The sequence below is a fragment of the Panthera uncia genome, chromosome E1, assembly GCF_023721935.1.
Source record: "Panthera uncia isolate 11264 chromosome E1, Puncia_PCG_1.0, whole genome shotgun sequence".
NCBI lineage: Eukaryota > Metazoa > Chordata > Mammalia > Carnivora > Felidae > Panthera > Panthera uncia.
In genome coordinates this window covers 3,792,111-3,810,755 of record NC_064814.1, presented here as the reverse complement: position 1 = coordinate 3,810,755, position 18,645 = coordinate 3,792,111, and the positions used below count along the sequence as shown (strand labels likewise).

The following is an 18,645-nucleotide window of genomic DNA, read 5'->3' as shown; positions in this document are numbered from 1 at the left end:
TCTTTTGCCGGTCTGTCACCCCTGCCCCCGCCCTCTGAGCCCACTGCGCCCTGGGAGCCAGCACCCAGCTTGGAGCCTGGCATAGCAGAGGGGCTCAGAAATTGAAGGCGTCTAGGCAGGGGTGCAGAAAAGCCACCAGAGCTCAGCTATGAGATGGACTGGGCCCTAAGGGAGGTGGAGAGGGAGCAAGGAGGAAGTGTATGACCCCAGGGGATCCCGGGAGAGAGAAATGGCCGAGAAGGCTCTTAGACGATTTGCTCGCAGAAGATTCAGCCGCCCCAAAGGTGCCAATTCCTGAGCCTTCACTACAGGCCAGGCTCTAGGTCCCTGCCTTGTCCTCATTGCCGGGAACGCCAAGGGCTTCTGGAAACTGAGCAGCCCTAAGTGATGGGGCCCACCCGTTAGGCCACTATCGCGCTCTCCCGAGAGGACAAACTGGGACCCGCAGATAAGAAGCCACCCGCCCCGCGGGACTGGGCTTGGGCTCTCCCCCCCACCTCCCCGGGTGTAAAGGGAGCGGGTCCGGGCGAGCACCCAGGAGCGCCCTCGCTTCGGGGCGGGGGCGAGGAAGGCGGCAACCGCAGGAGTCGCGGGGAGGTGAGGGCGCGACCCCCACCCAGGGCGCAGCCGAGCCGCCCACCTGGAGGCTGCCCCGCCACGCCTCCCACCTGCTTGCCCGCCCCCCCCCTCCCCGCGCGCCGCAGGAAGTGGCGGCCCCAGCGAAAGCGGAGGAAACTGCCGAGGTGGGGGCGAGGAGTGGAGGGGGGAGGAGACGGCGGGAGAGCTGGGGTTCCTGTCATGTGACCCCTCTCCCCTCGGCTCCCTCACAGTCCCGCCTGGCTTGGCGGGACCCGGTCGAAGGAGGGGGCTCCTCCGGGGAGGTGGTCCCTTGTCCCCAGGTGAGCTGGGCCCACACTGGGGGGAAGGAGGCAGAGCGTGAGGGGCTGAAAGAGAAAACCGAGGTCGAGGGCTGCTGAAGGGGTGGGGGTCAGAGCCTGCTTATTAGGGTCCGGTTCCCAAGTCTGAGACCATAGCCACGCCCCCTCGTCTGGAGTCCCTGGGGGCACCCGCAGACTGAGTCCCAGCACATCCCAATCGGTGCTGCCACAGGATGCCGGATCCTTGGACCTGTCAGGGTTGGGGGCCCGTTTCCGATGGGAGAATTAGCACCCCGAGAACAGGAATGGTCTTGCCAAAGGGTGACCCCACGGGCAGCAGGTGGAACTGGGGTACAGCAGGCCCTGGGCCCCCTCGCACTTATCTGTGGCCACACCTGGCTTTGTCTGTGTCTGTGACAGTCTCATCTTTCTGTGCCCTTTGGACCTTTCTCCCCCATGGCCAAACAGGGAAACGGAGGCCTCTGGCTGCGTGTCGCTTTGAGATGTGGATGGGGACTGAGTCCAGACCTGCTCCGGCTGAGTGCTTTCTCTTCATCTCTGGCGATGCCAGGGCCACGACCCTGAAGCCCGCCCGACAGGCAGCCCCCAGCCCTTCTGGGAGGAGGGGCGGGGCGGCCCGGCGCCCCCAGCCGCGACCCCACCGCGGAGATGCTGCGGAGGCCGGCAGCGCGGTCCGGCCAGGACCCCGGGGAGCCAGCGCCTGAGCCAGGGGTGGAGGAGCTGGGGGAGCAAGAGATTGGGCGGCTGTGGTCCTCCCAGGCACAAGTCCGGGGGCTGCCGTATGCCATGGTGGACAAGCGCTTCATCCGGTGGGTACACGCGGACCCGCACGGCTGGAGATCAGACGGTGGGGGAGGGGGAGCCCGGAGAGGAAGCACCTGTTGAACGGGGGAGGGTACGAGTCGCCGGCAGTGGGAAAACTCCTCTGCCCCGTGGCCCTGCTCTGCCTGGCCCGGTGGGCACAGCGGGTGACTCAAGGGCGCCCCCATCGCCACCCCGTCCCAGGCAGCTGCGGGAGCCCCGGGGGGTGAAGACCTCTCGCTGGCAGCGATGGCGGCGCAGGGGGCAGACAGCGGGCCGGCGCCTAGGGGAGGCAGCGCGGAGGCTGGTCCGGGGCTTCGGCCTCTGGGAAGACGCCCTCTACGAGATCGGGGGTAGGACCCGCGCCCTCACCCCCACCTCCCCTCTCTGGAGTCTCCGTTTCCAGTTTAGAAGCCCAAGGAGGGCACCAGCCCGCTTGCCGTGACCCCCCCCCCCCCCCCTCCCCCCCCCCCCCCCACCAACAACAACCATCGCCCCCCATCCCATCATCCACATCAGTTCCGCCCCAAGCAGGGCGCAAAACTTGATAGATGGCAGCACCCCCTGGTGGCCATCAGAGGTACTGCTAGGGCAGCCTCCAGGGCCCTAAACCGAGGTCCCCGCGAGGCTGGCCACCCACAGCCCTCGGATTCTCAGGGGGGCCCCTGGCTCGGTGCGGCCCTGAAGGACCCCCTCCTCTCCTCATAGGCCTCTTTGGCACCGGAATCCAGTCCTACTTCACCTTCCTTCGCTTCCTGCTGCTGCTCAACTTGCTGACCCTGCTCCTGACCGCAGGCTTCGTGCTGCTGCCCCTGGTCTGGCTCCGCCCCCCTGACACAGGCCCCTCCCTTAACTTCAGTGAGTGCCCTACCCGCCGAGGGAATAGTGTCCTGGAGCCCACGGGCACCCCCGGGGACGCTGAGGGGCTGGTCCGGGGCTCAGGGTGTTGGGACAGCCCTACCCTCTGTGTCCCGGTCCCAGGCATCCTCCTGCTTGAGTCCAGCCCTGGGACCCTCCCTGCCGGGCCGTGTTCATGACATACCTCCCGACATATCCTCAGGGCCCTGCTCGGGCCTCCCCAGGACTGGGGGCTATGGAGTAGATATGCCTTGGGGACCCTTCCCTATTGGTTTCCTCTCCCTCCCGACAGCCCTCCAGTGCCCTGGTGGCCTCCAGCCCCAGACTGGTGTTCCCAGATTCCACAATCAACTTTGGAATGTTTTAACCGGCAGGGTGAGTGGATTCTGCCTTCACTATGGGCCAGGGGGGCTGGGGGACCTGGAGAACTGGCCCCAGGGGACCGCAGTCTAAGAGGACCCCAGTCCCTCCAAAGGCATTTTGGCTTCTAGGGAAATGGTTCTACACAAACAGTCTGGCGGGGACAGTGACGGGGTCAGAGAGAGGCTGAGGCCAGGATACACAGCCCAGGCCCCTGGACACTTGCCCATGGCCCTCAGAGCCCAGCTGGGGGAGCGTCCAGGCCTGTGGACTAAGCACCACCCCACCGTCACCCCTGGGTGCCACTGAGGGGTTACCGTATAGACTCCCATGTGCCAATGTCTCTTCCTCGAAGCTGTGTGGCCTTGGGCAAGTTGCCTAACTGCTCTGAGACTGTAACATAGGGAGGCTCTCACTCCCTACCTGATGAGGGTACTGTGAGTGTTAAAGAGCCAAGACCTGGAAAACACTTAGCACACACCTGCACGACCCGACCCGGTCCTTGTCATCTGCGTCCCCAGGCCTTCAACACCACCTACCTCTTCTATGGCGCATACCGGGCAGGCCCGGAGAGCAGCTCGGCCTACAGCATCCGCCTGGCCTACCTCCTGAGCCCGCTGGCCTGCCTGTTCCTCTGCTTCTGTGGGACTCTGCGGCGGTGAGAGCGGAGCCCCGGCCTCTACCTCCTTCCGGGGGGGGGGGGTCTTCCCTGATCGCCCCTCCCCTGGCGTGGCACCCCCAAGTTAGCAGGAGGGCCCCGGCCCCTGTTCCCTAAGGCTCATCTATGGCTCCAGGGCCTGAACTCCGTGTCCCCAGCTGCAGAGCTCAGGGGCAGGGGACACCGCCCCTGTCTCCCCACCCCCAACGATAGCTGAGGCCACAGGCTGCCCCCAGGACTGTCGGGGGCTTCCCACCCCAGACCTGAGCCAGGACAGAGGCCCCTCCCCCATGAGCCCTGGCCTCCGGCCCCCTCCAGGATGGTAAAGGAGCTGCCACAGAGGCTGTTTCTGGGCCAAGACTACAGGTCACCTCTCAGTGTCAAAGTCTTCTCCTCCTGGGACTTCTGTATCCGGGGACAGGAAGCAGCCACCATCAAGAAGCACGAGATCAGCAACGAGTTCAAGGTGTGTGCAAGCGTGTGGTGCGTGTACGACTGGGTATGTGAGTGGCCGAGGTTTGGAAGCGTGTGTCGGGGGTGTGTGCACACGCACGTGCGTAGGGCGTTCCAGCTGGAGGTGGGGCTGTGCCGCTGTTTGGACGTGAGCAGACGGTGCGAGGTGGGGCGGTCGAGATAAGACCGGCCACCAGCCCTCAGCCTGCCCCCGCCCCTTCCACGCACGCAGCCCCCAGCCCCCCCCTGTCTGTGTCCCCGCCCCCATGACAGGTGGAGCTGGAAGAAGGGCGTCGATTCCTGCTGATGCAGCAGCAGACCCGGACCCAGAGGGCCTGCCACCTGCTCACCTACCTGTGGGTCAATGTCCTCATCGGGCTCCTGGTGGTCGGGGCCATCAGCGCCATCTTCTGGGCCACCAAGTACTCACAGGACAACAAAGAGGTGCCTGGCAACTGACGAGCATGCATTTAATCCCGGCCAGAATTTGGCGGGGAGACGGGGCGGTCCCACTTTGCAGATGAGCAAGCTGAGGCTCAGAGAGGTTGAAAACAATCCGCCTGAGGTCACGACCAGGCCAGGGCGCCTCTCCCCGCAATATCCTCCAGCCGCGAATAGCCCGCGGGCTTCCAGACGCCAGGCCCACACCAGTTACACCTGAGGGGGTTGTAGGGCCCGAGGGAGCCGCTGGGGACCCCCCCAGCCCGTGCGCACCCCCTTACCTGCTTTTCCCCGCAGGAGTCTCTGTTCGTGCTGCTACAGTACCTGCCCCCGGGGGTCATCGCCCTGGTCAACTTTGTGGGTCCCCTGCTCTTTGTTTTCCTCATCCAGCTGGAGAACTACCCTCCCAACACTGAGGTCAACCTCACCCTTATCTGGTGAGTGCCACCCTTGGGGGTGACAGGGGGGACAGCGTGTGGAGGGGAAGGAACGGAGGGCCCGGGGGCACTTGAGGACGCCGCGTCCTGCTGCCCGTGTTGGTTACCGCCTGGCACCAGTGGTCCCGAGCAAGGGAAGGTATGCAGAAGCTTCCAGAAACGTGATCTCAAGAGCCCCCGTCTAAAGCTTTCCAGTCCCTTCCTTCCAAAGTAAGCCAGCTGCCTGGACCAAGCACCAGCCATTCGGAGGGGCCAGTGACAAAACAGCCAGGAGGGGTTGGGAACCAGCCTCTCGCCCGGGGAAAACCAGGAAGGTGGGAGGCGCACAGCACCCACATGCCCCGAGGGTTTCCACCCCTCACCTTGACAACCTTCACCTGTGAAGTCGGGACCATCCTCATTCCCATTTGACAGATGAGGAAACTGAGGCTCGCACGGGTCAAGTGCCTCAGCCAAAGGCAAGCTCACCATGTCTGTTGGGTGCAGGTTCAAATGCAAGCCCCTCCTTGAGCCCCCGCAGAGCTCCAGCTCAGCATTTCCGTCTCCCCCTCCACCCCCCTGCTTGGCTCTGCCGGCTTTCTCTCCTGCTTCCCCTGTGCAGAAGCTGTCTGGAGCCCATTCAGCTTTCCTCCAAGGCTGACTGTGGCTTGAAACTTTATTTTTGGAATAGGTAATACCACACGCACGTGGAAAAAAAAAAAAAAAAACTTCAAAATGCTGACAAAAAGCAAAGATAAAAAATAAGCCCCCACCCGCCCTGCCTCCCAGCCTCCCTCAACAGAACCACCGTTCCCAGCCAAACTCGTGTCACATGTCAGCTGAGAGTCCACACTTAGCTCTGATGCGCATGAGACGGTTTGGGGTTAAAAGCCATCCTGCCTGTGTGATCCAGTCATGCAACATTCAGGAGGGCCCGTGGGCATGTTTGTGCTACATGAGACCGTGTAAGCGGGCTAGGGTAGAAACAGAGCTCTCACCTGCTGCGAGAATATTAAACTCTAAACCAAGTGTGACAGCGGGGGAGGGGGAGGGCAGCTGGGCTACACAGCATTGCCCACGCTGATTTAAAAACAGAACCCTTGCCTCATGAATCATCTGGAGGCCACGATTCTGGGGAACACACCTTGGGCAACGTTGCCACCGGACAGAGTAGGCTGGAAGTCGGCCGGGCTCTGGAATCAGAGGGCGCCGGACCCCGGAGAGACATGATCTCCAACGGAGCTCAACCGCACACGTAACCTGGGTGGCTTGTGCCCAGGTACCCGAGCCCCTTCCCCTGACTCGGTCCCAATCCCCCGCCCCCCCCCCCAGGTGCGTGGTGCTGAAGCTGGCCAGCCTGGGAATGTTCTCCTTCTCTCTGGGCCAGACTGTGCTGTGCCTTGGCAGAAACAAGACCAGCTGTGAGTCCTTCGGCTACAACGCCTGTGATTACCAGGTGGCTGGTGGCTCCATCCAGGCCTGTCCCTCCTGTCCTCGTCCCTCTCCAGTCTCACCTTTGGGAGAGAGAGCGCTGCACTCCTCCAGGGGGCACTGTTCACAGCACGCTGGGCAGGGCGGCAGCCCTAGCTGGGGGGGCAGGGGGGGCGGAGGGGGGTGCCTGCTCAGCTCTTCCCCTGGAGGCCCCCGTTCTAACTTAGCAATCCTATCGGGCTCCAGGCAGGGCTCCTACAACACAGAGGCCCCCAGTGGGTGGGCGAGGGGCGGCCGGGGACCCTGGGTGACACGTGCCCCTCTGCTCCAGTGCTGGGAGAACGCGGTCGGGGAAGAGCTGTACAAGCTGAGCATCTTCAACTTCCTCCTCACGGTGGCCTTTGCCTTCTTTGTCAGCCTGCCTAGGAGGTGAGCCCCGGGGACACCATGGGGAGACCTGGGGGCGGCGGGGGTGACCCGGGCGTGTCTGGGGGATGGCCGGTGGCCACAGCCAAGGGTGAGCAGTTCTTCCCACCACACGCTCGGCGCGACTGAGTGTGTGACGGTCAGCGGTCACGACTGCTGTGGGTATCTGGACGCTCCCCTCCCCCAGGCTGCTGGTGGAGCGGTTCTCAGGCTCTTTCTGGGTCTGGCTGGACCGGGAAGAGTTCCTGGTGCCCAAGAATGTCCTGGACATTGTGGCCGGCCAGACGATCACCTGGATGGGCCTCTTCTACTGTCCCCTGCTGCCTCTGCTCAACAGTGTCTTCATCTTCCTCACCTTCTACATCAAGAAGGTGAGGGCTCGTGGGCTGGGAGGGGGCCGGAGGGGCACTGCGTGGGCGCCTGAGCCAGCGGCAGCGGAGCCCGGCTCCCGTCCCGCTTCCGCGCAGCCCCCCAGTGGCACTGCCCTGGGCCTCGGGCTCCCCGGGCTCACAGCCTCCCCACCTGCTGCTGCCTCCCCCAGTACACCCTGATGAGGAACTCCAAGGCCTCTCCCCGAAGATTCCGCGCCTCCAGCTCCACCTTCTTCTTCCAGCTGGTGCTCATCCTGGGCCTGCTCCTGGCCGTCGTGCCTCTGGGCTATGTGGTCAGCAGGTGAGGGCAGCAGAGGTGCCCGAGGCTGGGGGGCAGGCAGCCCCTCCTCACCCGGGGCCCTGACGCCAGCCCCACCCTGGCTGTCTCTCCCCAGCATCCACTCCTCCTGGGACTGCGGCCTCTTCGCCAACTACGCGGCCCCCTGGCAGGTAGTCCCAGAGCTGATGGCCCTCCGGCTCCCGCCCTCTGGCCAGCGCGTCCTCCGCTACCTGGGCTCCCACGCTTTCAGCTTCCCCGTCCTCATCCTGCTCAGGTGCCTCTCAGGGCAGCAGGGGCCAAGAGGGGGCACACCTGGGAGGGCGTCCGCCCTTCGATGAGCACCCCCAGACAGTCTCATGGGATCTGGGAGCAAGACAAGGAGAGGCAGGGAGGCAGGGTCCCAGAGGACAGAGCTTGGGCCCAAAGGCAGGTAGCCCTGGGCAGCCCCCTCGAGCAGGTACCTTGTGTGACCCACGGGGACACACGATCCCTCCTGCAGGCACACTAAAAAACTGCAGTTGAGGTATTCTTGCGGCCCTTTAGAATAGGGAGAGAGGCTGCCAGGGGCAGGAAGGACAGGAGAGAGAAAGGTGTCTGCAGACAGAAGAACCCGGGGAGGCGTTAAGACACTGGGGTGGGGAGAGAGGAAGTAGGGGAGGCACCTGCCCTCCAGGGATAGCTGACCTTGGATTCCTGTCTGTCCAAAGCCTTGTCCTGACCGTCTGCGTCTCCCAGTCCCAGGCCAATTCGAGGGCCATCCAGCGGATCCGGAAGCAACTGGTGTGGGTGAGTGTCCGCTGGGCTGGGGAGGGGTCACACCTCGCCCCGGAGCGTGGCCTCAGGCTGGGAGCCAGATGACAGGCCTATGGCTTTAGGCTTGGGAACGCGGGGTTGAGAATGTGGCTCTGGGTTGAGGGAGGGGCGGGGCCCTGGTGGGGGCGTGGCTTCTTTCTGGAGGCGGTACTGTTGGGGCGTGGTCTCTGGCTTCACGGAGGCGTGGGGCGTGGCCTCTGGGTGGGGCGAGGCTTAGGCGGGGCGGGGCAGGGGACCCGGCACGGCGGATTTCGTAGGTGCAGCTGCGGGGCCGGCTACTCGTCCCGGCCGGCTCCGGGGTGAAGGCGCCGCTCGTAACCGGCCGCTCGCTCTCCCCCAACCCCCGCAGCAAGTCCAGGAAAAGTGGCACCTGGTGGAGGACCTGTCGCGGCTGCTGCCGGAACCGGGCTCCGGCGACTCTGTGGGGCCCGAGGCCCTTCACTCCCGAGCTTCGCGCCCGCGATCCTTCTGCCCTGGATTCCCGTGCCCCGGCTCCCCGGGCCCCAGGACCCCCAGGCCCGGACCTTGCCTCGAGGATCCCGCTGGGCTCTTCGGTGACCCGGGCCCCGCGCGTAGATTCCGCCTTCCCAGCGGCTCAGAGCTGTAGCATCGACCCCTGCCTCGGGCCCGGGGCTCGACCCACCTCCCCCACCAGAGTCCCCCTGGCCCCAAGCTCCTGCCCCCTCCCCGTGCCGGACACCACCGCCCCTCTCAGTGGGCCCTCCAGCAGGACGCAGGAGAGCCCCCGGGCAGCAGGAAGAAAATATGGTGACTTGTATTTCTATTTTTAGCCCGGTCCTGTAAAGTTTCTATTTTTGTTGGATGGTTTATAACGTACATAATACATTAGCATAGTAACCCACGAATGCGATATATAAATACACACCCACCGGAAGTGCTCAGAAAGTGTTTCCTGTGGGGAGCGCCGCTGACATCTACGCGAAGGGCAAGACCCGGCCGCCGCTGAGCACACCTGCACTAGGGGCTTGCTGTGCTCTGAGTGCACATTGCTGCCCCCCGCGCCCCCCACCCCCAACCAGCCTCCTGCTATCCCTTCTCCACCTATGAGAGCACTGAGACCCACAAGTGATGCTGGAGTCACCAAGTAGCAGAGCTGGTCGCAGAGCCACACTACACCATAATGGTGCATTCCTGCCCCCTGACCGGGGTGGGGGGGGGGGGGTGCTTCCAGACTTTACCCGAGTCTGAGTAACAGATGGTCCACGGCCAGCCTCTCCCTGGCAGGATTCCTCATGGTCTTCTATTCTGACCCAGGGCCCCACATCAACGAAGTGGGCCTCCTCAGGAACCCGGAACAGAGGTCCCTTTGCCCTAGCTTCTACAGAACCTGTTCTCTAACTCTCCTCCATGCCCCCCAAGACCCCCGCCCTCACGTTCAGTTGACCTCGAGGAGTGGCGGGGCTGGTGGCGGGGAGGCGCCCCACAAGAGCTGTGAGACAAGCCTAGACCTGCATTGTTGGACACACCCGAGAGTCAGCCTGGGGAGGGGGTGGAGCCAGTGGGCCACGGAGCAGGGATGAAGCCCAGGGCCTCCACCCCCACCCCTGCAGTGACTCTCAGCCTTAGAGAACTGGCCCTGTGCCAGGACTGCTGATGTGCTCGGCGCAGGTGCAGACAGCGGCCAGGCATCGGGACTTTCTAAAGCCGCCAGATGACTCTCCCCCGCAGCCAGGGCTGAGAATGCTGGCCCAAAGAACTTTCGGGAGGGAGGGTCAGGAGAAACCCCATGACGTGCTTGGAAACCCTCTACTTCCTCCGGCAGCCTGGCACCCGGCAGGATTCCCAGGCTGGAGGCGGCTCTGGCCCACTGCCCTCGGGCCCAGGCCCTCACGTGGGCATTGGAGGCTGGACCGGTTCACCTCCTCCTGTCGCTGTCCTCTCTCACCCACCCGGTGCCACATGACCCGTCAGTCTGTCAACAACTGCAGGGCCCTGTTCCGGGGAAACACGTGGTGCTGTGTGCTCTGTCAGGGGAGGGCCATTGGCCTGTCTCGGGTGAAAGTGACACATGTTATTAACAAGACAGAGCGTGGCCCTGACCTGCAGCGACAGTATCCCGTGGGAGCTTGGTAGAAATGCATCTTCTCAGGCTCCACGGATCTGGAACAGAAACTCAGGGTGGAGCCCAGCGCCGTCTGGTGATGAGCCTCCGGGGGTGATGCTCTTCTGGCCCAGAGTGGTAGAAGGCTGCACTGAAACACCAGGGGCCTTTCCTTATCACTTTCTCATGCTTCTGCAAACATTTGCTGAGAATCGGGCAAGTGCAACACCAGGGAGAAGACAGTCAAAGTCTGGGCCCGTTTGCTCGGCCGCAACGTGGGGCTCACGGCACCCTCCTCTGAGGGTTAAATGAGCAATTACTTATCAAGTGTCCTGATGTGTGCCTTGAGTAACTGAGGTTGTATTATAGCCCCAGCTCCACACAGTCTAGGTGACCTGGGTCCTGATGAGTCCCGTCCTACATGCAGCCTGTGGAGAGAAGGGACAGAAGAGCTCAGAGGACCAGCCTCCTCTGAAAACACCGACACAGGTGATCGCTGGAGAGGGCTCCTGGCTGGGGCAGGAGAGATGCCCTACCCATCAAAGCCCTGGGGGGAATGTTCCTCGGGCCGCCCACCACCTCTCCTCCGACCTGGATGGAAGGAGGAGGCTTCTCATGGATTGCCTGAGCTCAGACCCCATCCCCGGAGCGCAACATGGAGGAAAAGACGCGAGCTTCGGGGCCTCCCCGGGAGACAGGTGGGCAGCAACCTAGACCATCCTTCTGTCCTTCTGCAATCATTAATTCCTTCGATTCCTTCCCCCAACCATGTCAGCAGAGTGAGGACAGACTTTGTGAAAGGGAATTTGGCTAGGAAACTGTGGGGGGGGGGTACCCTTGCTCCCCAAATGCAGGGAGGTAGGTGAGCCCACGGGGCACATCCTCGGGGAACGAGGCACGATCTGGGGGGCAAGTGACAGATGCTGGTTCTCGCCTGCTGGGGAGAAGGGGAGCCACCAAGGCGCTGACCCATCTAGTCCCCAGGGGAGCTCCAAGCCACCTGCCCCCTGGGCTCTGGCTACGGGCCCCTCATCCTTCCTGCTGCTCACAGGTGGCAGGGTCATCTGTTAGACCAGCTTCCCAACGTGCCCGGACCTCACAGGCCCCAGTGGCTTTCCCTGAGCAGGGCGAGAGGCAGCTGTCCCTGCCTTCCTTGGGTCAGGTGCTCACCCCTGGGCTGTATGGGGCATGGGCATGTGGTCAGCCTGTGAAGCTTGGTAGGAGAGAACAGCTCCCACCGGAAGCAAATGGTCCGCTGGGGGCGGGACATCTTCCCTGAGGAAGGCTGTCACAATGGGGCACCCTAATTGAACACCCTAATTGAACGTGGCTATAAAGAGGTCCCGCCGGCCCAGCAGCCCCAGGTTTGGCTCAGGAGGAGCCCGGCTGCCACACCTTACCTGCTCCCTCGCTCCGGGCGGCCCTGAGCCCCCTGCCCTGAGCACCCCCAGCCCTGGTCTGGCCTTAGTGTTCTCTGTTTTCCTGGCTCACTCCCACCCTTCTCCCCAGATCCGGTGAGCTCTGTTGCAGACTGCTAAAAAGGCCATGCATGCCACCCGTACGTGATGTGGTTTGGCCTCCTTTTAGACTGGTTGGCATCGGTCCCGGGGAATGACCACTGTCCGCAGGTGTGAGAAAGGGCCCCCATGCCACTCTGAGTTCAAGGGCAGTCCTGGAGCACTGTGCCTGCCACACTGCATCACCATCCGGGGGTGACCAGGGGCCTCATCCAGTCTGAGCTCTAATTTGGGGGCTGAGCCCAGTGTCAGCCACCTAGCAGGTGCCCGACAGGGGGTCACTAACGAACTGGTGTGACATGAGCAGAGATGGCCTCTCCTGCCTGTGTCTCCAGCGGGTCCATCCCACCAGATACCCTGCCCGTAAGTCAGACTCCCCTGGGGCTGGGGGGGGGGGGGGGGGGTGGGTGGGGGAAAGAATAACAGCCCGTCCCCATAATCCAGAATAATGACCCCATCTCAAATCAGAAGATTAGCAACCTCGGGGCACCTGGGTGGCTCAGTCAGTTAAGTATCAGACTCTTGATTTTGGCTCAGGTCATGATCGTGCAGTTTGTGGGTTCTGGCCCCGCGTCTTGGGATTCTCTCTCCCTCCCTCTCTCTCTGCCTCTGTCTCTCTCTCTCTCTCCCAAAATAAATAAATACACTTAAAAATATATACTAACAACCTTAATACCCCTCTGCCAGTAACATACATATTCCAGGGTTTATGACGCCGACATCTACCTACCAAACAGGCCCAGGCCCCTACAGCCCAGCAGTGGCAGCTGAGTGTAAGCCCTGGTTTAGTTCCAAGGCCCAGGGGCCTACTAATTCCCCGGGGGGGGGGGGGGGGGGGGCGGTGCGGGGGCCTAGCTGTTCTGGGCCCAGCCCTGGTTGCTGAGCCCATGGGGTGCTGTGGCCCTCCGGGTTATCTCCTTGTTGCAGGAACCCACCCTGGGAGCCTCCTAGGGACCCCAGAGTGGAGGTGACCCTGTTGAGGGAGCTCTTGTGAGCCTGAGCAGAGGGCTCTGCCAGCAGAGGCATGAGGCTCCTTCAGCTGCTCTGCTTGGCCCTGCTGGGTGAGCCACTGGGGACATCGCGCGGGGGGCAGGAGGGAGCCCTGCTAGGGCCTTGGGGAAGCAGGCTCGTGCAGGGGTGCCAGTGAGCACAGGAGGGGGACCTGGAGGCGCAGGAGAGAGGGAGAGACGTGGGCTTGGGTCTCAGACCAGCCCCTTGTGGCCCCTTTACCGGTCGCAGCATCATACTGGGCCCGCTATTTACTCATCCACAAAATGACTGATGACACCAAATGTTGAGGCCTCGAAAGAGCTTTTGTGAGTGAAGACGCTTGCTGAGTCCTAGGCTTCCCTTCTGGCCTCGGCAGGAGGCTCTCCGGGCGGCCTCTGCGTCCTGAGCTCTCTGCTTACTCCCCTATCACCCTCGCCTCTGGAAGCCACCAGCAGCTTCTCTGCGGAGCAGGAGGAGGGCGGAGTGGCCCGCGTGAAGGAGATGGCTGGTGGAGGTTGCTGATAGAGAGGGGGTGTTTGTTGGCAGACAGCTGGACGATTCTGGAACTTGGCCTCAACTCCTGCGGGGTCTCGGGGGGGGGGGGGGGCGGAGGGGGGCGGGGGGCGCACGCCCGGGGGGGCGGGGGGGGGGGGGGGGGGCGGAGAGGAGCGGGGTGAGCAGGCCCCTGTGGGACCTCCAGGGGCCATGGGGCCAGGAGAGTGCTGGCTTCCACCTGGGCTGTGGTGGGGGAGGGAGAGGGAGCAGCGCGCATGTCCCTGGGCAGGCGTGTCCAGTCTTTTTACCCCAGGGGCCCGATCTGGAACAGGAGCCCTTCCTGGAGCCCCCCAGCTCTGCCCGGTGGGAGTGGCCCCAGAGAGGGCTGGGGGCATTCCAGTGGGGCGTCTCTGCCCCGAGGAAGAGGAAGTCGAGGCTTCCTCAGAGGTCCAGCTGAGGGAGCCTGACTTACTCTCAGAGGCAGCGGGAGGGTGGCAGGGTCCCCGCTCTCCACCAGGGGGTGGTACAGAACCAGGGGGAGGGGATGCTCCTGGGCCCGCCTCCGCGCCTGCCTCCCGCCCTGCTCTGCCTCCGCCCCCATTTCTAGCCCTTAAGGTCAAGGTGGTGGGTCACCTCCTCCTCTCCACCAGGCTGGGGCTGGCGCGCCTCCCTGACTTGTCTCAACCGTTACCTTCCCTGGGTCACTGGGTCACAGAATTAGCACCTGCCCCTATTCCACTGAAGGGTGGGCCTCGCGCGAAGGCGGCAGAGGCAGAACTATCATTTCCTCATTCGCTTTAAAAACAAACGCGTCAGTTGTGGTGTTTCTGCTAAAAAGAGACAGCAGCTTGAGGCGGCAGACATTCCTGTCCCCAACCCCTACCTGTCCCCACCACCCCCCCTCCCCCTCCCCCCCCCCCGTCTGCCCCCCGCCCCGCCCCACCCCTGCCTTCTGCTCAGACTCTTACTCAACAACCCTCGCTAACCCAACTCCTGAGAGACCAGCTGCTAAATCATTCATTCATTCAGCACAGCCTGTTGGAGCGCCTACCTGTTCGGTGCCAGGCACTGTTCTAGGCCCCAAGATGGATACACAGGTGCAGAAACAAAACAGAGGTCTCCTGTCCTCACAAAGCTTACTTTCCAGTGGGGCTGGGAGGGGGGGACACAGACGACAGTGAAAATAAGCGATTTGCACAGTGTGCTGGGATGTGGTAAGTTCTAGAGAAAAGCAAGCAGGTAAGAGTAGAAGGGAATACGGGGTGGGGTGGGGCGGGGGCAGCAGCATTTACTGGGAGATTGTCGCTGAGAAGGAGACACCCAAGCTGGAGCAGGAAATGGCCCGAGAGGCCTGAGCGCAGGAAGCAGTAGGGAGGGGAGAGCTTGATGGGGAGGAGGGTTGAGCAGTTACAGGGGCAGGGTTTGCCCCGAAGACCTGGGCCGCTTACCCCTTCACGGGTTCTGTGTTGAGAAGAGACGGGATGGGAACCACGGTGGCGTCCCAGGGGCCTTCAGGCTGTTCCCTGGATCCAGAGGAGAGATTTGGTGATAGCCAGAGCCCCGGGGGGGGGGGGGGGGAGAAGTGATCAAGACATTCTGGAGGTCAGGCCAGTGGCACGTGCTGAGGATCCAAGGTGATGCGGTGGGAAAGAGCCGCGGGAGATGATCCCGAGGTTTTTGGCCCGAGCGACTCAGAGGACTGGCCAAGTGAAGCGCAGTCTTGACATAGGATCATAGGATATTGTGCAGCTAAACGCCTCAGTGGGAGCAAGAAGCTGGACATGAGAGATTGGACGTGAAGGAACCGAAGAACCAAGATACTGGAAAGATTATCTCTGTGTGTTTTGAAATCCCCAAGAGGGGGGTGGGAGGGAGGGGAGGGTGGGTGATGGGCATGGAGGAGGGCACCTTTTGGGATGAGCACTGGGTGTTGTATGGAAACCAATTTGACCATAAACTTCATATACTGAAAAAAAAAAAAAATGAAATCCCCAAGAATTCGGGCAAGTACCGTGGGAACCGGGGGCAAGAATCTTCAGGGAGTGATGGGCGTTTCTAGGTAATGGTAGCCCAGGGGAGCAGGGCAGAATACGTCTGAAGATACGAGGTTCCAGGATGGTGTTTAGGGAGGAAGGAGGGAGACTAGTCCAGAAGTGTCGAGGGGAAGCCCACCCCTGTCCTCCCAGGTCAGTGCTGGGGAGGCTGTGGGGGACCCCCAGCACGGGGGACAACAGCTAGGGTAGGCGGAGCTGGGGGTCTGGGGGTCCCTGTGGGGCCGCCACGAACACATGACAATGTTCTCATTCAGCAGGTGGGGGGAGGGGGATCTGGTTGAAGCATGGATCCAAGCTAGATCGTACTCCCTCCCCGAGCGAGAGCAAAGGAACCTCGGATTGTCCCCCATTCATTCCTAAAACCTGTTTGGAATTTTTGAGTGACGTTCTAGACCACTTCATAAGAGCCACATTGGAGGGGGTGCTGTATTAATTCCTTGCGGCTGCAGCCAATTACCCCCGGGGGTGGGGGCAGGGTAGGGCTGGAAGGTGTCTTTTGGGAAGACACAATTCAACCCTCAAAGGTGGGCTGGCTGTTCGGCATCAGATCCCTGGGCCCCACCTTAGGTCTAAGAAATTGGATCTTTGGGTTTGGGACTCAAATCTCCAAGCCTCCGGTTATCACACACACACATACACACACACACACACACACACAAGTCTGGAGAGCGGCCTGGCCACGGGGGCGGCAGCAGCTCTGCTCTCCCCGCTTAGGCCCCAAGGGGCTTCCTTCTTCCCTTAGCAACAGAAGGAGGCTCTGCGCGGCCACCCACTCAGCCCAGCGCGGCCTGGCTCCGCTTCGGGTCTGAGCGTGGGCTTGTCGCCACTCCACCGCATCATTCCAGGGCTCTGACGCGGTGATGAATTTTTAAGTGCGTGCCGGAGCACTCACTACCCGTGGGTTAAATGCATCAACTAAACAATCAAAAGACGAAGACCACGCCAGTCCTGAAAAGTGACCCCCCCCCACCCTGCACCCCACCCCCACCCCCCCTTACAGAGCTCATGGGACTCTGGTCTGTGAACTTATGTAAATCAAGCTTCTATTAATGGCCATCGAAATGGAAACAAAGGCGGCCAGCTTTTCCTTTGAACTTTTATAGGTCCTCCTTCCGTTGAAAGGAGCAAAAAAAAAAAAAAAAAAAGTCTCCAGACACAAAGGTCCCCTGGAAGCAAGGCCACCTCTGGTGGAGAACCTCTGATCTAGAAAGAACTATGCTTAGGGGTCAGAAACTTCGGGACTCCTGGGAAATGGCTCTGGAGGAAGCACATTCTGGTTGGTTCCAGTTCTCTGCTCCGTGAGCAGTTTTCTGATGGCGGTGTGATTTTCAGAGCCAGTGTGCCCAGCAGGGCAAGGGTAGTGCACAAGGTATATATTTCGATTTGGTAAACTCTTTTCTCTACGCCCCCAAGCACTGCCCCCGCACACTATTTTTTTAATGTTTATTATTTGAGAGAGAGAGACAGAGTCATATGTCTTCCAGTTTGCTTCTTCCTCCTTTTTACATGTTTATTTTTGAGAGAGAGACAGACAGACACAGCATGAGTGGGGGAGGGGCAGAGAGAGAGGGAGACCCAGAATCCCAAGCAGGCTCCAGGCTCTGAGCTGTCAGCACAGAGCCCAACGGGGGGGGGGGGGGGGCTCGAACTCACGAGCCGTGAGGTCATGACCTGAGCCGAAGTCATACACTCAACCGACTGAGCCCCCCAGGCGCCCTTCCCGCCCCCCCCCCCACTATTCTTCAACAGGCACCATTAACATGAACAATCCGGCCCTCCCCGCGAACCCCCATTCCGAAAGCAGCTCTGTTTCCTCCTGGCCTCTCTGCCTTGGAGAATTCACTATTGGCAGCGAGAGGGCCAGTAGGAAGCTCTTAGAAATGTCTTCTGCATCAGGTCGACTCCAGGATCCGCCTACAAAACAAAGAAGTTACTTCCAAGTTCCGCGTCTTGATGGACGAGCGCCTTCGGGGCGTGGCCGGGCAATGGGTCTGGTCCTGGGTTTTCCAGGGGCTGGGAGCGTCCCGTCTCCTTCCGGAATCCTGCTTTCCCAAGTGGCATCTTTCTCTCTGGCTCAGCTGGTCCCTGTGGATCTGGGTCATACCCTCTACCCTCGCCTTCCGACGGTCCCTTTAAACCAGACATTGACCCCTCTGGGAGCAGGGGCCGGGCATCCCAGGCACCCTGGTGGGTCTGGCAGAGGAGGCCTCTGATACCAGGGGGCAGACAGGCCTTCCCGGTCTCAGCTCCCCCTCTCCCCCTCCCCCGTCCAGCATCAGGTCCGAGCTCGGGGCCAGCTGATCGGGTGGCTGGTCGACTTGGCACCTAACTTGTCTCTATCTCGGTGAGGAAATCCCCAGCTCGGCGCGCCCTCGAGGCGCGCACTTTATCGCATTAGGAGATGCCTGGAACGCGCATGCGCTCCCGGCTGGACATGCGCATTAGGAGCTGCCGTCTCCTGTAGCGGGTGGTTCGGCCAACCAACCCGAGATGGGTGGTGTCACCACGAGGCACACCAACGCCTGTCCTGCGAGTTCCAGTCGACAGACTTGTTGAATCTAGAAGTTGAATCCAGCGTCCGCTCTCCCGACCTCTGTTCAAACCTCTCCGTGCTTCCTACTCACATCCTAATTTCATTTTGTTTTTGTAGTAAAATATTCTGGACAAAAAGAGTCTAAGTCCCAGAGGTAGACTTTTATCCAGTAGGGTTTCCTTCCTTCCTTCCTTCCTTCCTTCCTTCCTTCCTTCCTTCCTTCCTCCTTTCTTCTTCTTTTTCTCTCTTCCTCATTCCCTCTATCTTTTCCCTCCCCCCTCCCCTCCCCTACTTTCTCCTTTCTAAATTGAGGTGAGGTGAATTTCACTTAGCACAAAATTAACCATTTTAAAGTGATGATTCACAGCATCTGATGCATTCACAATGTTGTGCAACCACACCTCTATCTAGTTCCAGAACATTTCCATCACCCCGAAAGGAAAGCCCCTACACAACTAGCCATCACTTCCCATTTCCCCCTCCGCCGGCTCCTGCCCACTACCAGTCTGCTTTCTGTCTCAGGATTTTCCTATTCTGGACATTTCCCACGAGCGGAATAGAACAGATGTTGCCTTTCGTGTCTGACTTCTTTCTCCGGGCATAATGTTTTTAAGGTTCGTCTGTGCCGTAGCATGGATCGGAACGTCACTCCCTTTTTTTTTTTTTTATGTTTTTATTTTTTTAATTTTTATTTTATTTTTGAGAGAGAGTGAGAGAGAGAGAGAGTGCGAGCAGAGGAGGGGCACAGAGAGAGGGAGACACAGAATCCGAAGCAGGCTCCAGGCTC

The 18,645-nt window shown here is 61.2% G+C and overlaps 1 protein-coding gene across 4 annotated transcripts; it reads left to right on the top strand.

Moving 5' to 3' along the window:
- The first annotated feature begins 807 nt into the window (after positions 1–807).
- Positions 808–9,229, top strand: TMC8 (transmembrane channel like 8). Of its 4 annotated transcripts, none has more exons than XM_049635611.1 (16): positions 816–899; positions 1,347–1,708; positions 1,905–2,053; positions 2,409–2,558; positions 2,851–2,933; positions 3,440–3,576; positions 3,895–4,042; positions 4,303–4,473; positions 4,768–4,907; positions 6,219–6,342; positions 6,649–6,746; positions 6,931–7,114; positions 7,285–7,415; positions 7,510–7,668; positions 8,102–8,180; positions 8,557–9,229. In XM_049635611.1, the coding sequence occupies exons 2-16, from the start codon at positions 1,548–1,550 to the stop codon at positions 8,812–8,814; spliced, it is 2,172 nt and encodes a 723-aa protein (XP_049491568.1). In that variant the 5' UTR covers positions 816–899; positions 1,347–1,547; the 3' UTR covers positions 8,815–9,229. The 4 variants fall into 4 exon arrangements, with proteins under 4 accessions (XP_049491570.1, XP_049491568.1, XP_049491569.1 ...); XM_049635612.1 differs by having other exon boundaries at positions 817–899; positions 1,450–1,708; XM_049635610.1 differs by having other exon boundaries at positions 818–899; positions 1,299–1,708.
- Positions 9,230–18,645: the final 9,416 nt, after the last annotated feature.

Coding starts and splice junctions, on each gene's coding strand:
- TMC8 (XM_049635611.1), top strand. CDS start 1,548: ATGCTGCGGAGGCCGGCAGCGCGGTCCGGCCAGGACCCCGGGGAGCCA. Junction 2,054..2,408: donor CGCCCTCTACGAGATCGGGG/GTAGGACCCGCG, acceptor CTCTCCTCATAG/GCCTCTTTGGCACCGGAATC. Junction 6,747..6,930: donor TTTGTCAGCCTGCCTAGGAG/GTGAGCCCCGGG, acceptor CCCCTCCCCCAG/GCTGCTGGTGGAGCGGTTCT.